Source organism: Strigops habroptila, chromosome 9 (genome assembly GCF_004027225.2).
Source record: "Strigops habroptila isolate Jane chromosome 9, bStrHab1.2.pri, whole genome shotgun sequence".
NCBI classification, from domain to species: Eukaryota; Metazoa; Chordata; class Aves; order Psittaciformes; family Psittacidae; genus Strigops; species Strigops habroptila.
In genome coordinates, this window is record NC_044285.2 from 41,990,220 (window position 1) to 42,015,365 (window position 25,146).

The following is a 25,146-nucleotide window of genomic DNA, read 5'->3' on the forward strand; positions in this document are numbered from 1 at the left end:
TGGTTCTGCAGGAGGCCTCAAGCTCAGGAAGGTTGGGTATGGGTGTCAAAAGTACCATGCAGGGACAGGGCTGTACATAGGAATCCTGCATCCTGGTGCTTGCTGTGAGGATGCTATAGCACGCTGGCCAAAGGGAAAAGGTGCTTCCTCTGTGGTGAGTTGTGCTGCTCTTTCCTTTGGTACTTATGCACTAATGAGTTCCCATTAATCTTCTTTGCTGTGCAATGTGCCAGGAAAATCGATTCCTTGCCTTTGATGTATGGAATTCCTTGTGGTTATCCTGCTAGTCCTCCCTACTTTGTGTGTATTACTGTTTTCTGCTTATTGAGTTCCCACAGCAACGGGTATATGCTTTTGCAAGTCTTTTTTACACTCTGGAGTAGTGTTCATCCTGAAAGTACATTATTTGGCACTAAAAAGCAGGTATTTGGCTTTTAGTAAACTTGAAATTTTGCCATATGAGATATGATTTCTATGTGTGTATGTAGGTCTGTGTGTATACACGTACAAAGAAACAATTAATGCCTGTTGTGGCAGGGTTTTTTCCCCGAAAGAGTTGCAAAATTAATGGGAAACATGAAGTTAAGGTTTAGATAATAGGGAAAAATTGGAAATTTCTAGAATATTTACAGCAACCCTTGGGAAAGAATCAGAAGCGGGAATGCTTTTTGCCTTTATCCCTCCAAAAGCATTTGGTTTTGTTAACTAGTGATTGGAAAACTATATTGACATATCCATGTGGAAAGAATGAAGGTTTTGTTGTTACTTTCTCTGTCTCACCACTCTGGTAACAACACACAACCTCAGTAGCTTTTGCCTTTCCATGTTAGGAGCATGGGGTTTAAGAATCACGTTTCATACATATGCACAAAACATGACTCCACTGAACTACGTGTCTTTTCTGTGCACGTTGCAACTGGTGCTGCTTGTATCAAAACACATAATGCGTCTTTCTCCTTAAGCAAAAGTGGCTTTCAGGATGTAATACTTCCAAAGTGAGCTCACAGCAACGTGTAAAAGGTTCTTCCTGAGGTGTATGAAGCTGAATTCTAAAGCAAGCACTTGTTCACACAGCCAGCAAGCGGTCTACCTCCACAGCAAACCTCAAACAGGCAGAAGCTGTCATGAATAAACGGTTGTCATCATCCGCAGCGCTTTTAAATGCTTCTGATCGAAGTAAGTGCTTCTGTGTCTCCTGGTGGCAGGAGAACTGCTGTTGGGGAGGAGGCAGGAGGTGGAGTGACACTCCTCTTCCTCCCTTGCTGTGTAACTCGCTTCATGTCTTGATCTCAAATACGTTTCATGCAGTTTGTTAATCCAGCTTGAACTGTTGAGGGCATTGACTCAGTTGATATGAATCTCTGTTAGAGGAGAAGAGCAACGGTAAAAACTCTTGGCTTTTTATTTTTATATCTCTAATTGTTTTACTAAAGTCAAATTCGGGCGAATGATTGATCCACAAATCATTTCACATCATCTTTAGGGGTTCGCATGCCTTAAATCACACCCTGAAATCTCAGCAAAAGAGAAATAGCACAAAAATGAAGTTTGCTGCCTTCTGTTAGGACAGCTTCAGTCATTTGATTGCCTGGGGGAACTTAAAAATCAACTTGGGTTTGACATCTTTCTCTTGTACCAGTCCTGTACCCTGTAGACACACACTTTCTTTTTAATACTACAGTTCTACTTTAACTGTATCAAGAAGGATGCAGGAAAACCCCTGATACCTGTGGAAGTGTTTTGGGTGGGAGGAGGTAGTTTTGTTGTGACCTGGAGCTCTAGCATGACTGTAGCCGTAGCGTGCAGCTCTGACACCATTTCTTAGCCCAATAAATTAGTGTGATCTTGATATTGATACTCAAATTAAGCATTTCTTACACAATTAGCGCACACCCCTGCTTACAAGCATTCTGGGTGGGTTACTGGGCCAGTGACTACCAAGGAATAGAAGTGGCCTGGAAGCCAGCTATTTCTTTACTTTAATTGGAGTTTTTGCACTCTAGAGATCATCTGCTAATTTCTGTGACTTCAACCTCATTTTGAATTGCAGTTTCATGATGGATGAAGCTCCTGATTGCAACTCGTCATGTTTAAAATAGCACCACACAACTAATCTTGACAGGGATGTAGAGAATGAGAGCGAGCTCTGGTTTTCCCACCCTGTACATGTGCGTGTCCTCTCTGCCTTCTCCCCTGTGCCCATCCCAATACATTCTGCAAATCATGGCAATTTGCCTTCTCCAAATATAAAACCCAAAGAGATTAGGAAACACAAGGAATTGTCCTAATCTACTTATTAACAAAACTAAAAACTGTTTGCATGAGCACGTATCAGTTTGTTTAGCTTGAGATTTCCCTATGGGGATTCTTCCCAGTGTTTCATCTGTATCCCAGATGCTTTTGGTTTTGTTTTTCCAAAGTGATGCAGAGCATTAATAAGCTAAGAGCTGTTTAATACAAAATAAGTTCACCTAGGTCTGTGCTGCAGTGTTCTGTCAGTCTGCATCTTGGATCAAATGAAGTGTGCTGGAAGAATCCCTACCATGGCCACAGCTCACAGTGATTTTGCTGGTTCATGCTGGAAGGTGATGCAGCATTAAAACTTGTCCTCCTACTCTGTATGCCTGGTAGGGAAATCAGTGACTGTATCTATACTGGCAGGGGCTCTGAGTCACTGGAGACTGCTTGTGATTTAAAATGATATTTATATATCATGTGTCTGCAGGGTTCAGCTCTGAGTATGAGTCAGAAACGGGGCTGTAAAATACAAGTAAAGCTGCTAACAAAGTCACTAACTATGAACTAATTGGGATTGCTTTCAAAGTTACTTGAAATCCTTTGAATCCTGGCTTCCTTTGGAGGAGAAGTTCCCAGGTGGCCTGAAATAGAAGACATTTGGACAGGACTTCAACTGATCCACATGGTCAGGATGTAGAGATCAACTAACTCGCTCATTTAGATCACCCCACAAGTTAGAGTGATTCCTGATCTGACACTGAAGGAGAAATGGCTGATTGGTAAAAGATGGCTGAAATCAGATGACAGAAAATGCAGTCTCAGAATTAATCCTTTATATAGAGTAATTCTTCCCCTATCCAGTTTTCCTGCTTCTGAAGGATTCATGCTATAAAGTGATGTAATTACTCTGTATCTTAGGGAAGTGGGGCAAGTGCTGGAGGGGACTTCTGGGCTTTTCAACATGCTTAATAAATGCACTTTGACTTCCAGGTACCACAAAGAGAAGTGCATCATTAAACAGACTGAATAACAAAGTTCCTCCACATTCCCAGCAGTCAGCACTCAAAGGTTCACAGGTGGAACAGAAAGGTGCTAGAAACCAGTTTGTTTTGAGAATTGGGAGGCAGTAAATGGGATATTTGAAGTTGCCAGTTTGGATATTTGAAGTCTTTCAAAACCTAAAGGGGGGCTACAAGAAACCTGGAGAGGGGCTTTGGACAAGGGCCTGTAGGGGCAGGACAAGGGGAATGGCTTTAACCTGCCAGAGGGGAGATTGAGATGAGCTCTGAGGCAGAAGCTCTTCCCTGTGAGGGTGCTGAGGCGCTGGCACAGGGTGCCCAGAGAAGCTGTGGCTGCCCCATCCCTGGCAGTGTTCAAGGCCAGGTTGGACACAGGGGCTTGGAGCAACCTGCTCTAGTGGAAGGTGTCCCTGCCCGGGGCAGGGGTTGGAACTGGATGAGCTTTAAGGTCCTTTCCAACCCAGTCTGGGATTCTATAATGTTAAACCATGTCCCAGTTTCATTATAAGTGTTTTTACTCAGGTTTTCATTGCTGTGCATGTAGTCCGTGAACTGTGGCATAAATATTATGCACATTGCAGTGCCAGATATTGGGTAACTATGTCTATAAACCAGCATTATCCCTCTGAAAAGTGGAAGGGTGGGGGGAGAGTAGACATGTGGTAGCCAAACTATTTAACTCATGAGAAAATAGTGCTTCATAATGATGGATCAGTGGGTTTAGACTGGCAAAAGCAGAGGATGGGAATGGTGGTTTAGGGAATCATATATCTAAATGTCTTGTTAAAAATAATCTTCCTTACGCTTGGTCTCTAGGAGGAACAGAAAAGAAGAGGAGCACATCTTTGAATAGAATGAATAGTAAACCCCAATCCTCTCCAGAACTAGAAAAAGTGAAAAAGGAAGAAAAAACAGGTGGTTGTTTCATAAAGCTGACTACTTCTTTTTAAAGCCATTCACAGTAAAGTTTGGATAGGTTACCTTTCACTGGCTTCCTTGATTCTTATGTTTTTAGGACTTTTTAATGGCTTTTTAGTTACCCAGTGGTGAAGATAAAATTGTAAATGGTAACGGTTAAATTTCTCCCTTTGGACCAAAAAGAAAGACTTTGACTTTGTTAAACAGCACTGTAAGCAGATAGCAAAATGTCTCTCTGCTTGAGAGAGATGTATTTGAAAGCTGATAGGCTTAAATAGAGTAAAAATGTCACTGATGTGTACACTTCTTAGTTAAATCTTACCTTTGCTTTTAAGTTCTCTTTCTTTATTCAGTTTAAAAGCAACTTCTCTGTTCCAGCTGCTGGCCTAAACTTTGTGCATGCAGGTGAAGGAAGAAACTTGTTCTCACTTCAGTCTCCTTTGGTCTGTGTATTCCTCACTAGGTTACCGATAACCTCTCTTCTAGGAAGCCTTCCTAAAGCTGAAGACTAGCAACTTTTCTAACCTGTTTTTCCCTTTCAGTTAACAATTCTGAAGCTTTCCTTTTAGCAGCCCTTGCCAACAGTGGAAATGATATTCTGCTTTAGAATCTTTCCTGTATGGGGCGGTGATGGGTGCCGTCTGTGTGAATCTGTGTGTGCAAATGATGCCTGACAATAACCATGCACTTTGACTTGCAAGTCTTCTGTTCATGATGCCAGAGCAGCCTTGCCTGCAATCTAGAGAATTTAGCTCTGAAGAGCTAGGTCAGAAACTTCTTGTGCTTTGACTGACTTCAGCATTCACCTCTGTTGTACACGTGCCAGTCTTTGCACACCAGTATTAAGCAAGCCAAGGACAAGAAGTGCAACATAAGATTGCAGTGTTTAACCCTGCTGTGCTTTCAGTTTGGATTTCCCTCTCCATGACTTCAGTATTTTTCTTCCAAAACTGTTATGATTTGCAGCAATGCTCACAGCCTTCCTTTGCTTTGTACTGCTTGTCTTTTTCATGTTGGATCCTTTTTGATTTGTTCCCATCATTCAGCTCGTCGCTCCCAGCTCAGTCCTCTGGACAGTAGCGTACTCAGTCGCCTCCTCGCCCCTACACAGGCCTCCTTAGCTAGGAGTAAAAGTGCTGCTACATTATCGGCTGATGGACAGGATCCCTCAGGTAACAGGAGGGCAGCAAAACCTCAAAGTCCTATGCAGTTGAAAGAACTTGCATGGTAGTTGTTAACTGTGCTACACTTCAGTGTGAATCAGACAGTTAATACATGGTTATGTGTAATACAACTTACCCAAGGTTTTCTTTGATCAGTAATAACCAATTCATATGCTATGTTGCATGTTTAGTTTACAAAACCATAGAGTAATACTGGCTTTTAAACCCCAGTGCCAGTTTAACTGCTCTGCAGAGAACCAGATGCTGGTGCTGGGTTTGGGTTTTGTTTTTTAACTGACAGAGACCTGCACTTGGGTGTAGTCTCAAATGAATCTGAGACGTACTGGTCAGACATCAGTGCTAAGAAATGAAAGGGAGAAAAACTCAAACAAGTGTATAATTTCAAAGGAGGCTCTAAGGAATAAGTGCAAAGCCTAAATTTATTTAGGTGGAGAAACTCTTGTAGGAAGATGACAAAGGGGTTATCTTAACAGGGAGCCCTGAGCTGGCTTCACTCAGGCTGGTTGTAGAAGTAGAGGTATACTAGCAGGAGAAGATACTATAGGTATCATAGAGAAGCCCTCGGTGGCTTGAGCAATTTTATAGTGGTCCAGACTGAGCTGATAAGCCCACACTGTGCCTCAGCTTAATACTAGCACAGGAATTTGCCTCGTGGGCAAGCCCTGGCTGCATCCCACATGTCTGATAATTGTTACTGGTTGCAATAATGGCCCAGTAAATGCATATCTGGAACCAATGTGGAGTCCTTTCTCCTCTCTTACCTTACAACTTGCATTCCAGTTTTGCTTGTTTCCTCTGAAGTGTGTTATTCCATCTTTATTTTTTGATCTTATGCCACTTGACTTGGTCCTTGTTGGTACCGGTGACATTTCTACATTGCTTCCCTTGTGTAATCATCAGTTTTTCATGTACTGGTTTGTGGTCAGTGGTCATATTTTTGCACACCTATCTCTGTGCCACTTTTATTTTACCATGAATAGTTCAGTTCATGTCATGTGGGGAAATCCCATCTTTTTCACTGTTACTGACAGCATGTGACTTATTCACTTTTGCTGAATTAAAGATAACTTATGGTTTCATCAGTTTACTTAAAGGCACTTTCTTCATTTCAGTAGAAAGTACCTGTGCTTTAGCACAAGCTCTGCACACACAGAATGCAGTTCTTGCACAAATGCTGTATATATAAAAATAAAATGTATTTTCCAAGTTACAGAATCAAGTGCTGCATCTATCACAATTTATTCAGGCTGTAGAAATCTCCAGTCTCTATTCTTACACCTACGTATGCTTACCTATCTGTGTCATGTTAGTGAAAAAGCAATTAGAAGGTAGAATTGCTTTCAGTGTCTTATGTGTGAAGGTACTTCAGGTAGGAAGGGTAGTTTAGTTTAATGGTTGATGTTTTCCTCTCAATAGGTTTCTTTTACGCCACCTATTCTGATTTGTTAACTTGAATAAAGGGCACACACATATATAGTGATAAAGGGATCAGAGAGGGAGAGTAGAATAGCATTGTACAAATGCTAATTTCACAAGAAAAGGTTGTAAAGTAATGCCCAGATTCTTAATGTAATGCTGCTTTATCACAGTAATCACAGTGATTTACTCAAGTGTTTACTCCTTGAAAAGAAGGAAGATTTCCTCCTTGAGTGTGGGGGAAACATGCTTCACATTTGAACCTGTCATGAAGAACTCATAAAGAAAGATGCTAAGCCATTAAAACTGATTTGTGACGAGATGCAGCTTGACTAAAACGAAAGTAACTCTGGTGCATACAAATTCAGACCATATTTGGAAAAGCATTTTATTTTTACCTACTCCAGACTGCTGCTTTCAGAATGGTTTTGTTCTTGGTGCTGTTGCTTCCAAAGTACTAATTGTGTGGTGGTGGTGTCTGTGTCCGTGACCCATTGCAACGTGCACTGCCTGTGGTGTTTCTCTGTATGGTTTCTAACACACACAATCTTTCTTTCTCTCTTTCTCCCTCTTCCTTTTCTCCTGTTCTTATGCTGTGCACTTGGTTCTCGTTTTGTCTTGTCAAATTCCTAACTTTTATAGAATCTCACCTCTGTCCTCGTTCAGCTTCAGCCAGTTCCATCAGTTCCCCAGTCCCAACTCCTAAAGTGCCCGTGCGCAGTCGTAGCATCGACAGATTGAAGTCCTCTGTATCTTCATCTGATGCAAGTTCACCAGATTCAACCCAGGTTTGTTGAAAATCCACAGGAATTAGGTTTGTATTAATCAGGGGGGGGGGAAACAGCTCAAAATTGGATCCTGCTTCAGCAGTTTGTTTCCTTACTGAAATGTTCAGTAGCATTTGAGAGAGCTGGGCTGGTTCAGCCTGGAGAAGAGAAGGCTCCGAGGAGACCTTAGAGCAGCTCCAGTGCTGAAAGGGGCTACAGGAAACCTGGAGAGGGGCTTTGGAAAAGGGCCTGTAGGGACAGGACAAGGGGAATGGCTTTAACCTGCCAGAGGGGAGACTGAGATGAGCTCTTAGGCAGAAGCTCTTCCCTGTGAGGGTGCTGAGGCGCTGGCACAGGGTGCCCAGAGAAGCTGTGGCTGCCCCATCCCTGGCAGTGTTCAAGGCCAGGTTGGACACAGGGGCTTGGAGCAACCTGCTCTAGTGGAAGGTGTCCCTGCCTGTGGCAGGAGGTTGGAGCTAGATGAGCTTTAAGGTCCCCTCCAACCCAAACTAGACTGTGATTCTATGACTTATAAACTACGGTATTAAAATCAAACTGGAATTTTATGGTCCTTGATCTCTTCGGTATCCTAAAGCATATTGTTTGCTGCTTATGGCTCCCAGAGTTTAGGTAACTTGTTGACTGGGTCTGTGTTTTGGAACATAAAGAAAATGTAAAGTACATCTTGTTGAGATGTTGTTTTGGGGTAGCAACTCCTCTGTACTGCACTCTAGAGAGTGAGCATTGTTTTGTTCTTATGTGCCACATTAGAAATCAGAGACAGACAAACCATCTCCAGGTTCTGGTTTAAGACGCCCTCCCTCGCCGTCTGTGTCTGCCCGAAGAAGATCCCCCTCTCCTGCTAATCTGGTGAAGCGTCCTCCATCACCTTCTACAGTTAGGTATGCATCAGGTTAAATATCTCCTTTTATTCACAACAAAAGGAAGGATGCTTCCTGTCTCAAGACAGCTGTGCTGTTAGAATTTGGATGCCTGATGCTATGCCATGTTATACACACAAGCACCTCATTTTTGGTCTGATTTCTCTTTTCCACAGTAGGGCTGCAGCTCTTACTTGAACCTTTGTCTCTTCTGTGCAGACAACACACACCCTGGTTTTCTGTACAGTCTGTGCACTAAAAGCAACGGGAAGCATGTGAGCTTCTGAGTAGACTCATCTGCCTGTATCAGTGTAGGAAGTTTCTTGGAGAGGAATCACAGGGTGATGTGGAGTTAAATGGATGTCAGGGCTTGCAAACCTGATTTGATCTTAGCCCCCAGATAGCGAGTGTGGGTGCCCAGGGTATTTTGGAATCCTGTATTTGAGTTTTAGGAGGAAGGCACTAGTAATCTGTGGATAGATTTCATTTTAGAAGTGAGGTAGGTGATGTAAACTAACCCAAGCAGGCTGCTGTCCTCAGTTGTGTGTTAGCCCTGGAAAACATTGCTTATTTCAACAGGCAGAAGACTCGCCCACCTTCCCCTGGCGTGTCAAAACAGAGGCCACCATCTCCTAGTCCAGTCTCTAAATCAGCGCCCGTCCAACGTCCACCTCTCACGCCTGGTGTTATGAACATTACCAAAAAGAAAACTGAAGCAGAGAGTAAACCAAAGGATAAGAGCACAGAAGGAACAGGACAAGAGCAAGGTGTTTCACCAGCCGTGGACAGGGATGTGGTAGCAGCTAGCACAAAGACCAAAGAAGGTGAGTGTTTCTCTGTGACTGACACCTTATTCAAGACATCTCCATTGTGGGCTAGGACTGGTGAAATCATTTGTTTGTGAGGCAGAGAAAGATGCTTTAAGGCAGAAGCTGTTCATTGCCAATTATTTATACAATAATTTCATGTGGTTGACATTTGGGTGTGGGTTTTAGTGCAGTAGTTGGTTTATTTCACTTGGAGATTTAAGTCGGGAGCTTTCAATGTTGCTTCTTACACTATAATTTTAAGGAAAGCAGAAATGCTGTTTGCCTTTTGGACTTCAGTCACACTAAGTTGAGGGATCTCCTGGCTTAGGTTTGCGAAGTCAGTAGTTTAACTATGCAAAGGTCTTTCAGTCTGGGTGGTAGTTCTTAAAGCTGCTTGTGTAAAGGACCTGCTTGGAAGAGAAATCAGCTACTGGTGCAGGACAGGCTGAGAGCTGGTTCGCACAAAGCTACAAGGCTGCTTCAGTCTTGATTCCTATAATCATTGCTGCCACAGGCAACAGTGGCCAGTTCACAGGTCACACTGAGAAATTATCATGGTAGAAAAAGGAGAGACATACACCAGATAAGCAATTAGTTTCCTAGTCCTTTTCATCCCGACAAGTAGGCACAGCCTCTGTCTCTTACTGGAGGAATGCCATCTGCTGTCTCCAGAACAGAATCCGGGAGAGCCTTCTGATGAGGTTTCTCTTTGGAGAACTTAGGGAAGACTTAACAGGAAAAGGAGGGATCTCTGGACTGTAAGTTACAGCCAGTGGGCAGTACTGGGGGTGGAAATCCTTCAGACAGCAGGTAAGTGGGAACACATGCTTGCTGCATGTTACTGCACGTACGTTCCTGTTGTGCATTCCTCTGCTGCTGCAGTTGTCTGTTATTTCTGAGGCTCTTCCTGACGCTGCTCAGGATGTGAAATAGTGTTAGTCAGCTAAAGAACTCATTTATGCTACAGTTCTTTGAGCATGTGTTCCTCTAGAAGGAAGCCTGGATGTCATAGTCCAGTGTGGATGTTTGTATGAAGTCACACATCCGTCTTCAGTGTCACGTCACTTATCTTTGCACTCAGAATGTTCATCCTTCAGTGTGCTCCATTACTGTGATAAATGTCTTGCATGCCTCAGAGGGGGCATAATCAGTTGTGATCTATGTCATTGGTTGGTTGAAACCTCCGTAACAATATGTCTTATTTCTGTATCTTCCAGTTGTTCTGGAACAAGAACACCTATCCTTGTTCCTTGGATGCCCCACCTTGTCTCCTCTACACTGACTTCTGGAACTGTACTAACCCAGTTTATCTGTTTCTATTTTATTGCTAATCCTCAAGCTACTCATCTTGGTAGTGATTCATACCGGGGCTGGTGAAGCTCTTTTTCTTTGACACACAAGATAAGGAAATAGTGGGCATAGAGATGACTTCATTATCTCTTTGAATGTGTTGGTACACTGCAATACTGCCAAGTGAGGCAAAAATCTTTGTTCTTAAAAAGTTCCTTTCAATTTTCAAGCCAATTTTCATTTTACACCTCTATGCAGGCAGTTTACCCTGTGGGTTGGTGCAATACCATATTCCAGGCAGCTTCTGAAGTCAGAGTACATCAGTGAATGGCATGTGGCAAATCAGTCTCTAGGTGCTGTAGGTTCAACCCGATTTCAGCTTTGTGCACTTGCACCTTCATACCATCTCTTCTTCTCCTTCAAACTAAGCTTGATTGCTTGTTGCTGACAGACAGCAATCAAATCTGTGTCTTGGTTTTTGTGTCTTCCAACTGAAATATGCTGTCCTGCAGTAAAATACTTCTTATTTTTCAGTGACTTTGGAGCAGTTGTCATTTCTGGCACAGCCTTTCGCAGCTTCTCTCAGAGTGAAAAGGCTTGTTTCAACTTAAAGCATAAGAAGTGCTCCTTCATGAGCTCTCACCTTATGCATGATGATAGGTAATAAACTATCATGGAGCCTCACTTTTTTGCATCGGGGTAGTGAAGGTTTTGGAATATGATTCCTAGATTAATTTTGAATGAATGACTTGCCTTGAAATGTGTTGGAATCTTCTCTCCATTCAACTAACAGGACATTTCACAATTGTTCTCAGTCACTTCTCTTGCCTGTTTCCCTCTCTCTGCTTCCATCACAAAAAGGTCCTTTGAGAAGAAGACAGTTCTTATTGGGAATGACTGGGAGCACAAGGAAAATAGAGCTGAGTATAAAATGCTTAAGGCGTGATAGCAATCATATTGGGAAGTCCCATGTCCTGCCTTATGGAAACAGACTGTACAAGGGGTGCTTGGAGATGAAAGCACTGTTGAAGTAACCATATGGAAAACATCAGTAAAGCTTCAAAAGTCAACATGCAATGGGAAGGTTCCCCATAGACTTGAGGTCTCCTACCCTCTCTTCTGCTTTTATGCCCCCTGTTCTTTCCATATCTGAGATGTTCTGAATAGTTGTGACTAATTTTCTTCTATTGTTTTCAATACCAGATATGCATCATGTTTCAAGCTATCATTATCATGTTATAACCCTATAACCTAAAAGCCTAAAACCTTTAGGCTTCTTGCTGAGCATTGAGTTGTCTTATTTACGTTCAATTTGAGGAGGGAGAAAACAAATTAAACCTGACATTTAAAATGTCAGCCAATTTTGATACAACTGAGATTGCAGCTGTGTTAAACCAGGATTGCTGTGTTGGTTCCTGTGCAAGTGCACTGTAGAAGATGACCTCTGTTGTAAAAAGTGACTTGTCCAAACTGGCAAGACACTCAAGTGGTAGAGGAGGAGAGAGGCAGCTTGATTTCCTCATGGTTGGCTACTGGCAACACTAAATGAAACCTCTCTTCTTTAAATAACAATGGAAGCTGCAGAACATGGGAAGAAAAGCACATGCAAGTCTTGAGTAGGCAGATCCTGCTGATGGCTCTTATAACTACAAAGAAATGGCTTTTCCTGCTCAGGGGGGAGGACCAGGACCCCTTTTGGCTGAGTTCAAATTTGGAACTCTTGTGGCTGATTCTTGTTTGCACCAACATGACCAAATTTTTGCCCAAATCAGAATGTGTGTTCTGGGGAGGTGCTGCTTTTTCAGCATTGGCTAAATCTAAATGTTAGAAAACTCCACTCCCCATTAATGCTGGACTGCTTTTCCTAGGACTGCAGGAACAATTTTCAGGCACAAAACACTGCTGTGACTCAGCCACTGAGAGTTTACTCTGTAATTGTGCCCTACAGCTGCAGGCAGTGATTACGTGTCCATGGGGCTTAAGCAGCTTTCCAGGTATTAAAGTTCCTAATGATGGCATTGTGTTTTGAATGATTTGCCTTGAGGTCAGGAGCAAAATAACTGATCAAACCCTGATGTAATTGTTCATTAAAATTATCTTAACTTCAAGGCTTTTCAAGTGTTAAGCAAACACATAGGTGCTGATTTGTGAAATACTAAAAAGAAGCAAGGCAAGTCTTCACCAACATTGTGATGCTGTTGCTCTACTGACAGCAAAAGCTAATTCTCTGAGCATTCAGATGAGTTCTTAAGTCACATTACAAACAGTAATAGTTTGTACAGTAAACAGTTTCTAGAGAGTGGGAATAACTGATAAAAATCAGAGTTCTTTCAATATATATTGAGAGCAACTAATGGCAAGAGTGTGCGTTTGGTGTTTTCCTGATGTGAATTTATAACAGTCTCTCTGACGTTCAGACACCATAACACCAGGCAGGACACAATGAAACCTAAACTGCAGGCCTGTGCAAATAGCTGCTAACCTGGTGGCTGGAGCTGTCCCAATCTCCATGAAAATGGGCAATTGATTTGTTGCTAAAATGTGTAGAAATATGGTATTACTGAAGTCATTAGTGTGTGCCTTCAGGGCCAGATAAAATGGTGATTATTTGCACCCTGAGATACCCTATGAATATAAAGGCATGAATGATAATGTTATGGAGCCAGAGAAGAAAATACTTGCTCTTTTGGGTCATGTGTGTTTGGTTTTATTAGAAGGCAGTTAAGTGCATTTCCTAGTGCAGTATTTTCTTCAGTTTTCTTTAAAGTGTTTGTAAGTGTTACAGAATAAACGTGTCTCTTCAGAAACATGTTTTTAGTACTATAGTAGTTGGAAAATAACTGTATCATCTGGAATATGGCTGGACCAGTGTAGTTGAAATGAATTGTTGTTATTATGTGAGTGTCAGTGAGATATTGTTGCCCTGCATCTCTTTAGGACTCCCTTTGGCCCTTGTGGGCCTTTAGATACGAGGTATACTCACTGAGTGATGAGCACTGATTGAAAAGATAAATGAAGTGGCCAAAAGAAAGATCTCATCTCGCAGTGATAACATCTTAATTTAATGTTGCAGGGGCTTGTTTTAACATCATTTTCTCTTCACCTTTGCAGAATCAAGTAGCAAAACAGTAGCAGGGACCACCACAGCTGAAGAAGCTGCTAAAATCTTGGCAGAGAAACGGCGTCTGGCACGGGAGCAAAGAGAGCGTGAAGACCAAGAGAGAGTTCAGAGACAGGAAGAGGAAAGGTAATAATTCAGGAGAAGGAAGGGATGCTTTCAGTGCTGGGGTGTGGTTGGAACGGACACTCAGCTGTGTGTTTCCTAAGCTTTAAGCTCCTATAAATCTTCATGCAGTTCCTGAAGCAGAGACAGGCACTAGCACCATTGGAGATAGGGCAGGTTGCTGTGTATATCATTAATCTATACCTCAGTATATACGTAATGCATAGGCCTTGTGCAAATCACGGCTGCTTTTTCCTTCTAGGCACCAGTGGTGCCTTTATTTCAAAACTTGAATGTGCTTTTTACACCACTGGTATTTGTTTCATTTGTATTTGTCTTGAAGTAGTCAACTTCTCTGTATTAAACTTCCCTTTGATGAACTCAGGCAGAGGTTTGATGTACATTAAATCTAATACTAGTGATCCAAAATCTGAACCAGAAGTATTGCAGCCAGGTAATTCAAAGTGATAAATCAGGAGGCACTTGGCTCACTGCATAGAAGTTGTTAAAAAGCAATTATTAACTCTGTGGTGACTAACTTTATTCCAGATCAGGAGTCACCTATCAGTGCTTCTGTGAACATGGTGGAATATCAGATTTTGTCTGTGTTTCACTCATGGGTATAAAGCTGTCATAAACTTGCATGTAGTCTGCTATGGATGTTGTGTCAGTAATGTCATCAGATATGTCTATGAGCAGGCGGTGGACACCTCCAGTGTATCTCTGGAATTCAGACCACAGAAGAAAGAGCCTTTCATGAAATCCAACTAAATTTGTTTGACAGTGATGAAAAGCTTCAGTCATGTCATGGATACTGATGGTATTTATTAAATAGTTATTGCTTAATCCAATTCTCAGACAAACATTCTGTTATTGGAGCAACCTTGACTTAATCAGCAAAGAACATTTATGTGTTCATAGATAGTTTCTTCCCAGTTACTCTGCTTTTTCCTTTGGTGTGGATGGTGGCACTTGTAAATCCACACCAGAAGGTATCTTTGCGCAGGTATTTTGTGATTGGATAACTTAGAACCGTTTTGCTTTCCTGGTCTCTCATGGGCATGCACACTATCCAAGAGATAAATACCCCCTTTGATAACCTGTATCTTGGAAACACTAGAATCAGAGAAGAAGAAATGGCCAAGAGAGCAATTGAGGAAAAAGCACGACGGGAGGAGGAGCTCCGCAAGCAGGAGGAAGAAAAGAGGCTGGCTAATGAGGAACAACAGAGACAAGCTGAAGAGGAGAGGATCCGCCAAGAACAGGAAGAGCAGGAGAAACTTGCAGAGCTCCAGCACCAGGTCTGCTTATCTGTAGGCTCCAGCTGTGCTCCTCACACAAGCTGCTGATGCGTTTTCGAGGGGGTTGGCTTTGATTCTCCTTCACAGAACAGTTTTGACAAATCTCTTGTCAGGAATGATGCAAAGCAGAGTTCATCCTGTCTGAGATGGATTTGAGAATGTCTTGAAGTCATTTCCATGCTCTAGTCTATATGATCTGATTTATATTTCTTTCAACATTTCATGATAGTGTGGGGCAGAAGCAGGTATTTGGGAAGTGTTTTTAGCCATGTGGGATGCTATTTGGCACACACATAGTATTTGTACTGAGCCCACTTCACCAGCTTACAGCTGTGGATTACAGGGAGGTTGTCTGTCTGGAAAGTCATCTGGCTTGCTCCATTCCTTTAAAAGAAAGATGGGGAGTGTTTCCAAGTCTGCTTTTCCTGTTGCTAAATAGTCTTCCACAGCTAGTAGCTTTACAAAGGCATCCTTCTAACTGAAGGAAGCTGGTTTACAGCAAGTGGACTTTCTTTAAATACAATGAATGTTGAAAATTAAAGCCATTTTACAATGAGATTCTTTGTGTTTAAAGAGCTGCATGGCATTGTCATGTGTCTAAACGTTTATTTTAAAGCTTATGTTTAAGTTTATAACAATTATCCAGTGTTAACTATCCTTCTATCTTCTTTCTGGCCATACTGGAAAAGATTTTCCTGTGTAGAAGGAACAGAAGACGCTCAGCACCAAGTATCTTGGTAGCAATACCTGACTGCTAAGAATTTTAAGTTAGCTTTGCCACATTTAGGATGTAATCACTGTCCTGTTAGTTTATAAATTATCCTTCTTAGACAAGTCATAGACTCGTGGAATGGTTTGGGTTGGAAAGGACCTTAAGATCATCCAGTTCCAACCCCCTGCCATGGGCAGGGATGCCTCACACTAGACCATGTCACCCAAGGCTCTGGCCTTGATCACTTGAACACAAGTCTTCCTCCTGAAGCATAGTTGGAACCCTGAGTAGCTCAACAATATTCAGAATATTTGCACACTCATAATACAGCCATGCACATAATTTTCCTTTTCAGATGAGTTTCTGAATGTCATAGTAATATCTCTATTTCATGGCACTGGCTGGGTAATTGGCATTTAGCTCCAATGTATGGGAATATTAAATAGAGATTGTCTGATATTCCTGTCTGTTGAACCAGAATCTCTGCTTTTGACTCTTGGGAGTGAGTTGTACATTGGGTGCTCTCGTCTTTTTGCTTTATTTCTCAGAGAGAAGAAGCTGAAGCAAAAGCTCAAGAAGAGGCTGAAAGGCAAAGGCTGGAAAGAGAGAGAATTATGCAGCAAAATATGCAGGAAAGGCTTGAAAGGAAAAAGGTACAACTGCTTTGGAAGCAGAGAGGTTCCTCAGCCTGAAGTGGTGGTTGAGGTGTTAAACTCAATTTAAATAGAAGTAGTGTGGGCTTTTAAAAAAGGCCAGCTCTGGCTTGTGAGCTTTAAAAAGAGGGAATAAAGTAGTAAATGTATGAAATAGGAAAATGTAGAATGATTGAAAACTGAACCCTGAATGCTGAAATCCAAAGCTCTGTGTGTCATTGTGACTCTCTTCCCTGTTTTAACAGAGAATCGAAGAAATAATGAAAAGAACACGGAAATCAGATCAAAATGAATCCAAGGTACTTCCCAGAGGAGGCTTTGCCTTGTACCCTGTCTTCCTCTCTTACCCTTACCCTACCTGGCTTCCATGTGAAGTGCAAGGTTCTGGTGCACCAGAATGATTTTTCAGTAGCTTCCCATTGCACATGTTCTTCTGCTTTGCTTGTTCTGACCAAGTCTTTGCATTTTTATTCAAGGTTTATAAAACAATGTGATCTGACATTAGCAGTTGCAGATTGGTTGAAAAATCTGGTTATTAATGGATTTCTTTTTTATTTAACTATATGCAGTCTGCCGGGGCTGGTTTTCCCCATAAAACTTAAACTCCTGCCTTCTTCTGCTTGCTTAATGCAAATCTTGGGTGCCTCTTGGGTTGCTACAGTTAACTGGATGTATTTTGTTAATGTAGTGGCCTAAGGTTCATGTTACATTGTGCATATTACATTGAGGAGTAGCTGGTTTTCTCTGCACATTCAAAGACCCAAGTCTTCATAGAGTTGCAAATCAATTGCAAATACACCTTGGAGAAAGGAGGGGAAAGGAGCTCAGGAATAATTGATAGGTAGGAGGTGGAAGTGGGTCCTTACATGTTCGTTTGCAGGCTCTGGCTTAGCAGAGCATGTGTTGCTGGGTGACTTGAGTGTTTATTAGCTTTTGGACTAGTCCTGCACAGCAGAGTCCTGCACAGGAGCTGTGGTTGAATTGTTTGTGAAACACTAGAGGGTAGTGAGTTATTCCGACTAACACTCTGGCAATTCAGTTGCAGAATGAAGGGAAGTCTGCCTCAGAGGCTATGGAGGGAGAGGATATTGAAGAGGAGGAAGAGCTGGGTCTGGAGAAGACTGATCAACCAGGTAGGGAAGCTTGATGAGTCAACTATAAGTGGCTGTCAGTGTCTTGGTGATGTTTAAAAGGTCACTTGTGTAATAGCTTTGTGCCCATCTCAGACACATCCCAGCAATGCCAAGGAGGCTCTGCTGGAAGAGAGTTCCAGGTCATTGCCTGTTCCTTACCACAAGAGACAGGCAAAAGGGTTAAATGCAACAATGATTTAGGAGTGAAATGCAGGCAATATGCTTCCATTTTACAAGTGTATTTTTAAAGATGGACAATTAATTTCATGTTGTTAGAGGCAGCTTGTTGAAGCCAAGTGCCTCAAGTGTTGGCTAGGAAGGGTCATTTGGCACTTGTGGTTTATTCATTTAGAATAGCAATTCTGTTACTGAAGCTCTTTTTTAACTCTTCTTTGTTTTCCCCCCGCTTTCAGGAAAGCTGAATGGCATTGACCTGCTCCAGGAAGTCAAGGGGGAGGCAGAGGGTTGTTTAGGGACTGCACATAGCTTGATCTCTGCAGAGTCTGAGGAGCAAGACGTGTCCGAGGTGAAGGCCAGTGAAGTGTTTATGAACGGAAGTGATTTGAAAAGTGATGAGGAGTCTCTACTTGTTCCTGAGCTAAAGGATTCCAGGTGAGTCCATGTAGAAGGGTGCTTTACTGTCAGAGCACTTATCCATCACACAAGAAACATCTCTCTGTTGAAGTTAAATGTGGTGTATATAGCCTTGCCTCAAATTTTACACCCCTTTATCATTAAAGCATTACACAAGAGGGGAGGGAACAAGCCTAAAAAGGAAGTATAACCTACAGAAAGCTCTAGAACATCTTCAGTTGTGCTGAAACACCAGATACACTATAAAAGCCTCCATTAATGGGAATTGGTTTTAGTATTCCAAATTTTATCTTTTTGAACATAAATCATTTCCATTTACTACTGGAAAATCTGTCCTCTGATGCTTCTTCCAGTTACTTATCTAAATGCTAATTTGGAAATGACATTGTGAACTCTTTTAAGTGATGATAAATTAATCTCATTCCTTCAGTGATGCAATATAAAGCCATTTTCATGATTTTTCTTGAGAATGAATGAAAATGGATCACTCTGATTTGGGTTCAGATTTTGAATCTGCTTTAAATATTCCTCTGAGGCTCAGTTTTGTTTTTAAAAAGTCCTAACTGGAGAAGAAAGTCAAAAATCACATTATTAAAATAGGGGTTTAATGGTGCAGGGCTTTCTGGAGCCAGACCTTACCTGAGAGCTATCAGTATAGTAAAAAGTAGCTCTGTGTTGGTGAGTTGTTCTTCCCCGTTGGCTCTTGGATGGGAGATCCTGTGTGGCAGCTTGTCTGGGAATGCCCTTGAGGATATTCTTTGCTCTGCAAAGCATGCAGGCTGATATTGGCTGGCCTGTAATCAGTCTAAAGGTTAAACATGCAGAGATGATAATACAAGTATCCATTCTCTTTCTTTTCCCTAGCCATCCTGCAAAAGAAATGGTTACGGATGCCTCGGTGGAATTGGGTGTTAACGAAGCTGATCATACAGTTGGACTTATTCAGAACCTTAATGGAAAAGCCAGTTCATGGACTTTTGAGGAGTTTATTGACATTGGAGTACATTCCAAGTCACCCAAACTGAGCTCGGACAGCATCTCTGCTGGTAACTGTAATCAAAACTTGAATGATGCTGCTACAATACCTTCTAGTCCCAAATTGGCTTTTGAGGAAGATGGTGCAGTGAATTCATTGACCAAACCTATAGATGCTTCATCAGGTAATCCAAGCTGACTTCCCTATCTGTCTCTTCCTCTGGCTAGGTAATTAACTTCCTTGCTTTTTACTCTCCTTGCCTTAACTACAGCTTCTTATTTTCAAGGCACTTTTTCCACTCTCTCCACTTCCCAGCACCAAAGGGAAAGCTCTTTCTTTAGTGCTTGTAACTGGAATCCCGTCAAAAGGAGTCACCAACTGATGCCTTTTTAGGGACTTGCTCTAGACAGCAGCTAAGGCCCATCATTAAGGCTCTTCCAAAGACACAGCTGAGCCCCTGTGAAGCTCCTGTATCTCCTACCAGCACTCCAGCCCATCTGTTGTATTTCAGGCTGCTTCTAAGATATCTTAAATGGCACATGCTAATTTTGAAGATACTAACAGTTTAAATGATGGAACTCTGCAGACAAGCCCTTTCCCCTCCTTCTGTAACTTCATGATGCTGGCAAAGGTCTCTGGCAAGGTATTAGCTGTCCCCTCTACTTACTGTAGAATAGCCTTTCGCTTCACTGAGGAGGGGTAACACCAACCTTAAATTCTGCAGACGGTTGTTTTACATTCTGGGAGGAGCAATGAAGCTGCACACGCAATATTCTGGCTTTTCCTGAAAGAAGCAGGGCTGCATCTGAAGCCACATGTGCTTGAGAAGCCAAACCCTGATGCAGTACAGCATAGCCTGTCAGAGAGGCTTCAGCAAGCTAGTTCGTGTAAGACTAAACTTGTCTGGTGTTGGAGCTAAAGCTATATGGATGTGCTCACAGCAAGAGATCTCTTTCCAGGAGAGAAATGACTGTGTCAACAGTTGAAATGGATGGTAGCTGAAGAAGCAAGACTTGCTATATCTGCATTTTCCTTCAGTGATGTGTAGCACTTTCTCTGATTAAAGTGTAGCACTTTTCTAGCCTGAACTGTTTCCTGAGTCTCCTCTGTCACTCTTGCGTCTTGTAGTCCCATGGGCACAGCCTTAGCGAGACTTCGACTAGCTGGCTTCAGTGTGATGCTGCTGATGGCATTTTGTTCTGATCAGTCATTAACTTCTTAGTAAAGAAAAAGTGTTGCCTTTTAATTTTGAACTTGAAAAGGGTTAGACCTGATATGGTTTAATACATAATTCGTATATAGAAAAGGAAAAGCTACTGCTCTGGTTTTAAACTGTAAGTAACTAAGGAGCTTGGTGCTCACTGCCTGGCTGTAGCCTCTGACAGTGCTCATAGACCATGTGGTGTGCACACAGTTGTGATGGTTAAATGTTTTCTTCTCTTTGCTCTTTGGACAGAACTGTGAACACTAGAGACCTGGAACTAACCTGATTGCACTTCAGTAATCCAGTGTTTTACCAAGTACCGAAGGCCTTGTTTTGAAAAGCTGCTTGTTTACCTTTATCCAGCTTCAAGTTTGCAAAAAAACATACAAAAACCACCAGGGAGAGGGATGCCAAACCTCAGCTTTGCACCTTGAAACAGTTCAGGGAAACTCTTGTGCTGATGTTCCTTTTCCATTCGTTTAGCTAATTGTTAGAGAAGATTTCCTTGTATTTCCAGTATCACTTGTTTCCCTTCACAGTAACCTGTTTGAGTCTCTCTTTTAATTTTCCTATCATTGCTATCATGTACATCAATGTGCCACTGCAGGCTTCCCACTTCAATCCTGGCCACATTTTGCATCTTCCTAAACTGGCACTTGATGAAGTGAGTCTCATTCAGTGTGTGGTTAAAGCTGAACTCCTTTTGTAGCATCCTAGAACAGTGCTGTTCCTCGTTGGTTCAGGTGCTGTTTAAAACTGCAGAATTGAATATCTTCAGTTTTGAATGGAGAGGCAAAATTCCTTATTTCCTAATGTGAAAATATTGGCAGTTTCCAAATGCATTGTTGGACCATCACTAATATGTTTTGATCTATTGGCAAACATCAAAACATTTTACAGCGTGTGCACTAATGTATTACATTGAGTACCTGGAGATGTCTGTCCTCATGCAGTTTAACATGTCCTGCTTTTAAAACTGTTTCCTTTTGAATTCCTTATTTATCTACACTTATGGAAGTATTATTTTATTATGTACATAACAGTATTAGACCACTGAAGTCATGTTTGTCCATGTTAGTTATTTGATGTGTTCCTGTTCTAGCTTTGTAACGGTGGCTGCAAGCTGCAAATGTATTTCCCTGCCCCTAAAGCCTGCATTGAGTAATGTTTAACCTCAACTGGGCTGCTTTTTACAGCATGAAGAGATTAACTAAGCATCTCCTGAGAAATTGCTACTAAAAGTAAGAATGCAGCCTTGTTCCTGTAAGAGAGATACTGGATAAGTGATTACTTTACAGAATAGCTGTCTCGAATCCTGCTGTAAGCAGGGGCTGGTCCTTCAGTTCCCACGAAGCAGCCAAGAGGCAGCTGTGCTTGCAGTGGTTAAACACAAATGGTTTCGCTGGAACTAAACACATTCTTTCCTCGACATTGCAGTTGCAATAGGAAGCCCCCACTCAGCCTTCTTACTCTCTCTTTTTGCTACTCTGAATGCAGTAGAACTGTTTTAGCCTTTAGAGCAGTGCCTTAGGTAAAAGGACAGATGTATTTTTGTACGATAGCTGTTTCCTCTGGCAGAGACAATCATTCTAACAACAAAGATGCTGGGATTTTTCTCTGTGGTGATACTGTTTGTTGTCTGTTACAGCTCTGTGTAAATACCTGCACACTGTTAAATAAACTTTGCAGTTGAACAATGCTTTATTTCTGTAATGCTAAATGTTACCTGACGAGGAGTCTCCAACCCCTTGCCACGCTGACCTGCCTTGGGATGTGCTCTGGTAACTACTCCACATTGCAGAGTCCCAAAACTGGTAGTAGTCTTTTTGGTGATCGTGTTTGTGTGGTTGGGAAGTTATTTGTACTAGCAAACCTCTCTGGATGTTGCTGTGTTTGTATATGTTGATGGCATGTTCATAACTTGAATTCTTTAACTTGCTTTTCACTGTAAGCTCTTGCCTTTCACTTGCAGCACCAACACCTTTATGGTCTAAGGGTGAGTCCAGCCATGCTCTGTAGCCACAGGAGCAGTGACCATCAAGAATAGAGCAAGGTGCTGCCTGATTTTGCTTGCAAAGGGCTCTTTGTTTCTGGTAGGTGCTTGTGAACAAAAGAGGATGAATAACTGGAGCAGCATCCAGTTGATAACAATTTCTGTATTTCACTGCTGTGGAAAAAACATCATCAACCTTAAGCCAGTGTTGAAGGGTAGTAGAAGGGTAGTAGATCTGTGCATGGACAGTCCCAGCACATATGCTCTCCTAAAGGGCTTTTTCACACAGGCTGTTCCTGGCAGATGGTCCAGTGTCAGTTATATGCTCAAAAGATGAGTTTATGGAAATTGATGCTTTGTTTCTCAGCTCTTTAAGGGTGCTATGGCACAACAGCTGACTCCTGACTTTGCCAGTATCAATGCATGAGACTTGATTTCAAGAACTCGGCCCCATGAGGTGTCAACTGTGTAAGTACAAAACCAGTTTTCCAGACTGCAGGACTCCAAGCAGGCACAAGTCTCATTTTTATTAAATCATAAACCATACACTGATAGGAGAGCTATCGTTGTCTGAGCTGTTTTAAAGGCACTTCTTAACTGCACGTGCATTTTGGTGTAGATGAAAGATTTCCTTCTTGTTAATGGATTAATAATTGTATCTGGACAGCCTCATTTAAACAATGATATAAAAAAAGCTGAGGAGTAAAACTTTGGGGCAAACCATGCGGAAAGCAAGACTAAAACAAGTTGTGGGAATTTAACTACAGCTAAATATACTGCCAAAACATTGTTATATGTAAAGTGAAGCCATTCCATACATGTGTTGCAGTTTGGTGCAGTAGCTAAGCTAAGGGATTCATTATTGAGCTGCTATTAATGATGTGATGTATGTAATGTATAAATGAATGTATGTGATGTACTTGTAAAAGCATCATAATCACCATCTCTGAGCCAAGCTGCAACCTTTACATCTCTGTTTCTGAGCTGAACATGCCTTGTCAAACCCACTTCATTTCAGTGCCAAGCTTAAACGTTTACCAGGCAACTTTAAAACCAGCTTTGTTTTAGTTTAAGCCACACACAGGTTATGTAGTATGTGGATTGCTAAGTCTAACAGCATCTCAAATCTTTACACTAAGAGTTACTTAGAAACAAGGTTAGATCTTTGCAACGCTACATGCTTTTATACTGCAGGAGCTTCAAAAGTCAAACCCGGTCTATTAAGGCTACTTTAGTTTTTATACTAAAATGGAAAAAGTTTAAATGCTTAACATGCAAAAACCTGCTCCTTTCCCAGGCCTGGTTTGGAAAGCAGGGCTCTAAACTCTGCTCTAGTCTGCTCCTTACAGCCGTTTGGGACACTCAGCACAGTAAATCTTTCCATCATGGCGAACAAAGCGCTTGTTGGCCAGGCCACGGGCACACCTGGTGCATTTGAAACAGTAATCGTGCCAGGACTCATCTTCGTAGTTAACCACACTGGTTCCTCTTCCAAATCCTGCTAGGAGAGAAAACAATTATAGGACGGCGATAGTAGCTTGTCCCTTGGCTGGGTTCGCCCACCAAGCAGCAACTCCCATTCTAACTGCATCCCATGCTCCTGCAGTCTCACAAGCTGTGTTTGTGGGCCTAAAATAGTAGCCAAAATTGCAATGGAACTACACTGTTGGCTGCTCAGTATTACTGCTCTTAGTAGCTTAAGATTTGTGTGGTTCATTTCTACAATAAGCTTTTCCCCTTGGATCCTTTTCTCCAGGGAACAGTCAAGCTGAAGGAAGGATTGAGACGTAGAGCAAGGAGAGCAGTTGGGCTAAACATCCTGCTTGGTTGGTATGGGCTCTGACTGGAATGGAAGTCTCATGGGACTGGCAGGATAGGCAGCCCCACATTTCAGGGCTGAGCTTTGTAAGCCAGTAAAATACATCAGAAGTGGAGCAAATGTCACTTTGGGGCAATAAAATACTGCATTTGTAGACTTGAGGTTCCCAGACTAAGACATAGATGGAACATTTCTAGTTGGGGAAGTTCTGAAGGAGGTAAAGTTGAGGCATGCAAAGGGTGAAGAGCTCAGTTACCAGCTCAAGTTCCATCCATCCAGAACAGATGGCTTATCGTTAGATCACATGTGAATTGCTGGGATTGGGCTTGTGATACTGGGCCTGCTTCTGGTGTGAGCAGCCTCTGAGCTGCAGGGCTGTGGAGATCCCTGTTCCTCAACCTCAAGCACCCAGTGCCCTCAAGCTGCATTTACTCCAACGTACCTGTGATAGGATTCTTGCAGCCAGCACACTTCTTGGCAACACATTCCTTGTAGCATTCAACACAGTAGAACTGATCCTCTACAGCCGTGAAGCGCTTCCCACCCAGTTGCTTCTTGCAGTTGGAGCAAATGAAACACTCGGAATGCCAAGGCTGTTCCTGGTAAGTGAGGCCTCCAGAAGTGATGGGCTAGAAGGCAAAGAGCAGCGATGGGTTTAGAGGTGACAGGGAGGAAGAGAGATGGTGCAGGCATGGGCTGGAGGGGGTTCATGAAAGTTAAAGAGTGCAGCACACTTGAGTTCCTCTGGCCTGAAATCCTGCAGTCTTCCAATACCTAAAGGAGCTACACGAAATTGGGAGAGGGGCTTTGGACACGGACATGCAGTGACAGGACAAGGGGAATGGCTTTAACCTGCCAGAGGGGAGACTGAGATGAGCTCTGAGGCAGAAGCTCTTCCCTGTGAGGGTGCTGAGGCGCTGGCACGGGGTGCCCAGAGAAGCTGTGGCTGCCCCATCCCTGCTCAGATACTGCACTGCACGAGAACCATTAGCTCACACAGCATTACACCAGCTGCT

General features: G+C 42.4%; 2 protein-coding genes across 23 annotated transcripts in view; one reads left to right on the plus strand and one right to left on the minus strand.

The window, feature by feature from the left end:
* Positions 1-22,017, plus strand: part of MAP7D3 (MAP7 domain containing 3) — a 44,959-nt gene extending 22,942 nt beyond the window's left edge. For 3 of the 18 annotated variants that reach the window (XM_030496951.1, XM_030496953.1, XM_030496955.1), the window contains 14 exons: positions 1,075-1,176; positions 3,229-3,327; positions 4,074-4,172; positions 5,222-5,347; positions 7,418-7,563; positions 8,314-8,444; positions 9,003-9,247; positions 13,634-13,769; positions 14,866-15,046; positions 16,307-16,411; positions 16,657-16,710; positions 17,451-17,544; positions 17,958-18,156; positions 19,003-22,017. In XM_030496951.1, coding sequence (XP_030352811.1) covers positions 1,075-1,176; positions 3,229-3,327; positions 4,074-4,172; positions 5,222-5,347; positions 7,418-7,563; positions 8,314-8,444; positions 9,003-9,247; positions 13,634-13,769; positions 14,866-15,046; positions 16,307-16,411; positions 16,657-16,710; positions 17,451-17,544; positions 17,958-18,156; positions 19,003-19,312 — 2,027 coding nt within the window. In that variant the 3' untranslated portion in view covers positions 19,313-22,017. The remainder of the gene's footprint in view (positions 1-1,074; positions 1,177-3,228; positions 3,328-4,073; positions 4,173-5,221; positions 5,348-7,417; positions 7,564-8,313; positions 8,445-9,002; positions 9,248-13,633; positions 13,770-14,865; positions 15,047-16,306; positions 16,412-16,656; positions 16,711-17,450; positions 17,545-17,957; positions 18,157-19,002) is intronic. The other 15 variants (XM_030496954.1, XM_030496956.1, XM_030496958.1 and 12 more) reach the window with 11 other exon arrangements.
* Positions 16,634-25,146, minus strand: part of FHL1 (four and a half LIM domains 1) — a 36,255-nt gene continuing 27,742 nt past the window's right edge. For 3 of the 5 annotated variants that reach the window (XM_030496973.1, XM_030496970.1, XM_030496974.1), the window contains exons 5-6: positions 24,573-24,759; positions 22,814-23,812 (exon numbers count right to left, since the gene is read on the minus strand). In XM_030496973.1, the coding sequence (XP_030352833.1) occupies positions 23,655-23,812; positions 24,573-24,759 (345 nt within the window). In that variant the 3' untranslated portion in view covers positions 22,814-23,654. Of the gene's footprint in view, positions 16,645-22,813; positions 23,813-24,572; positions 24,760-25,146 lie in introns of those variants that run through there. The other 2 variants (XR_003993079.1, XM_030496972.1) reach the window with 2 other exon arrangements.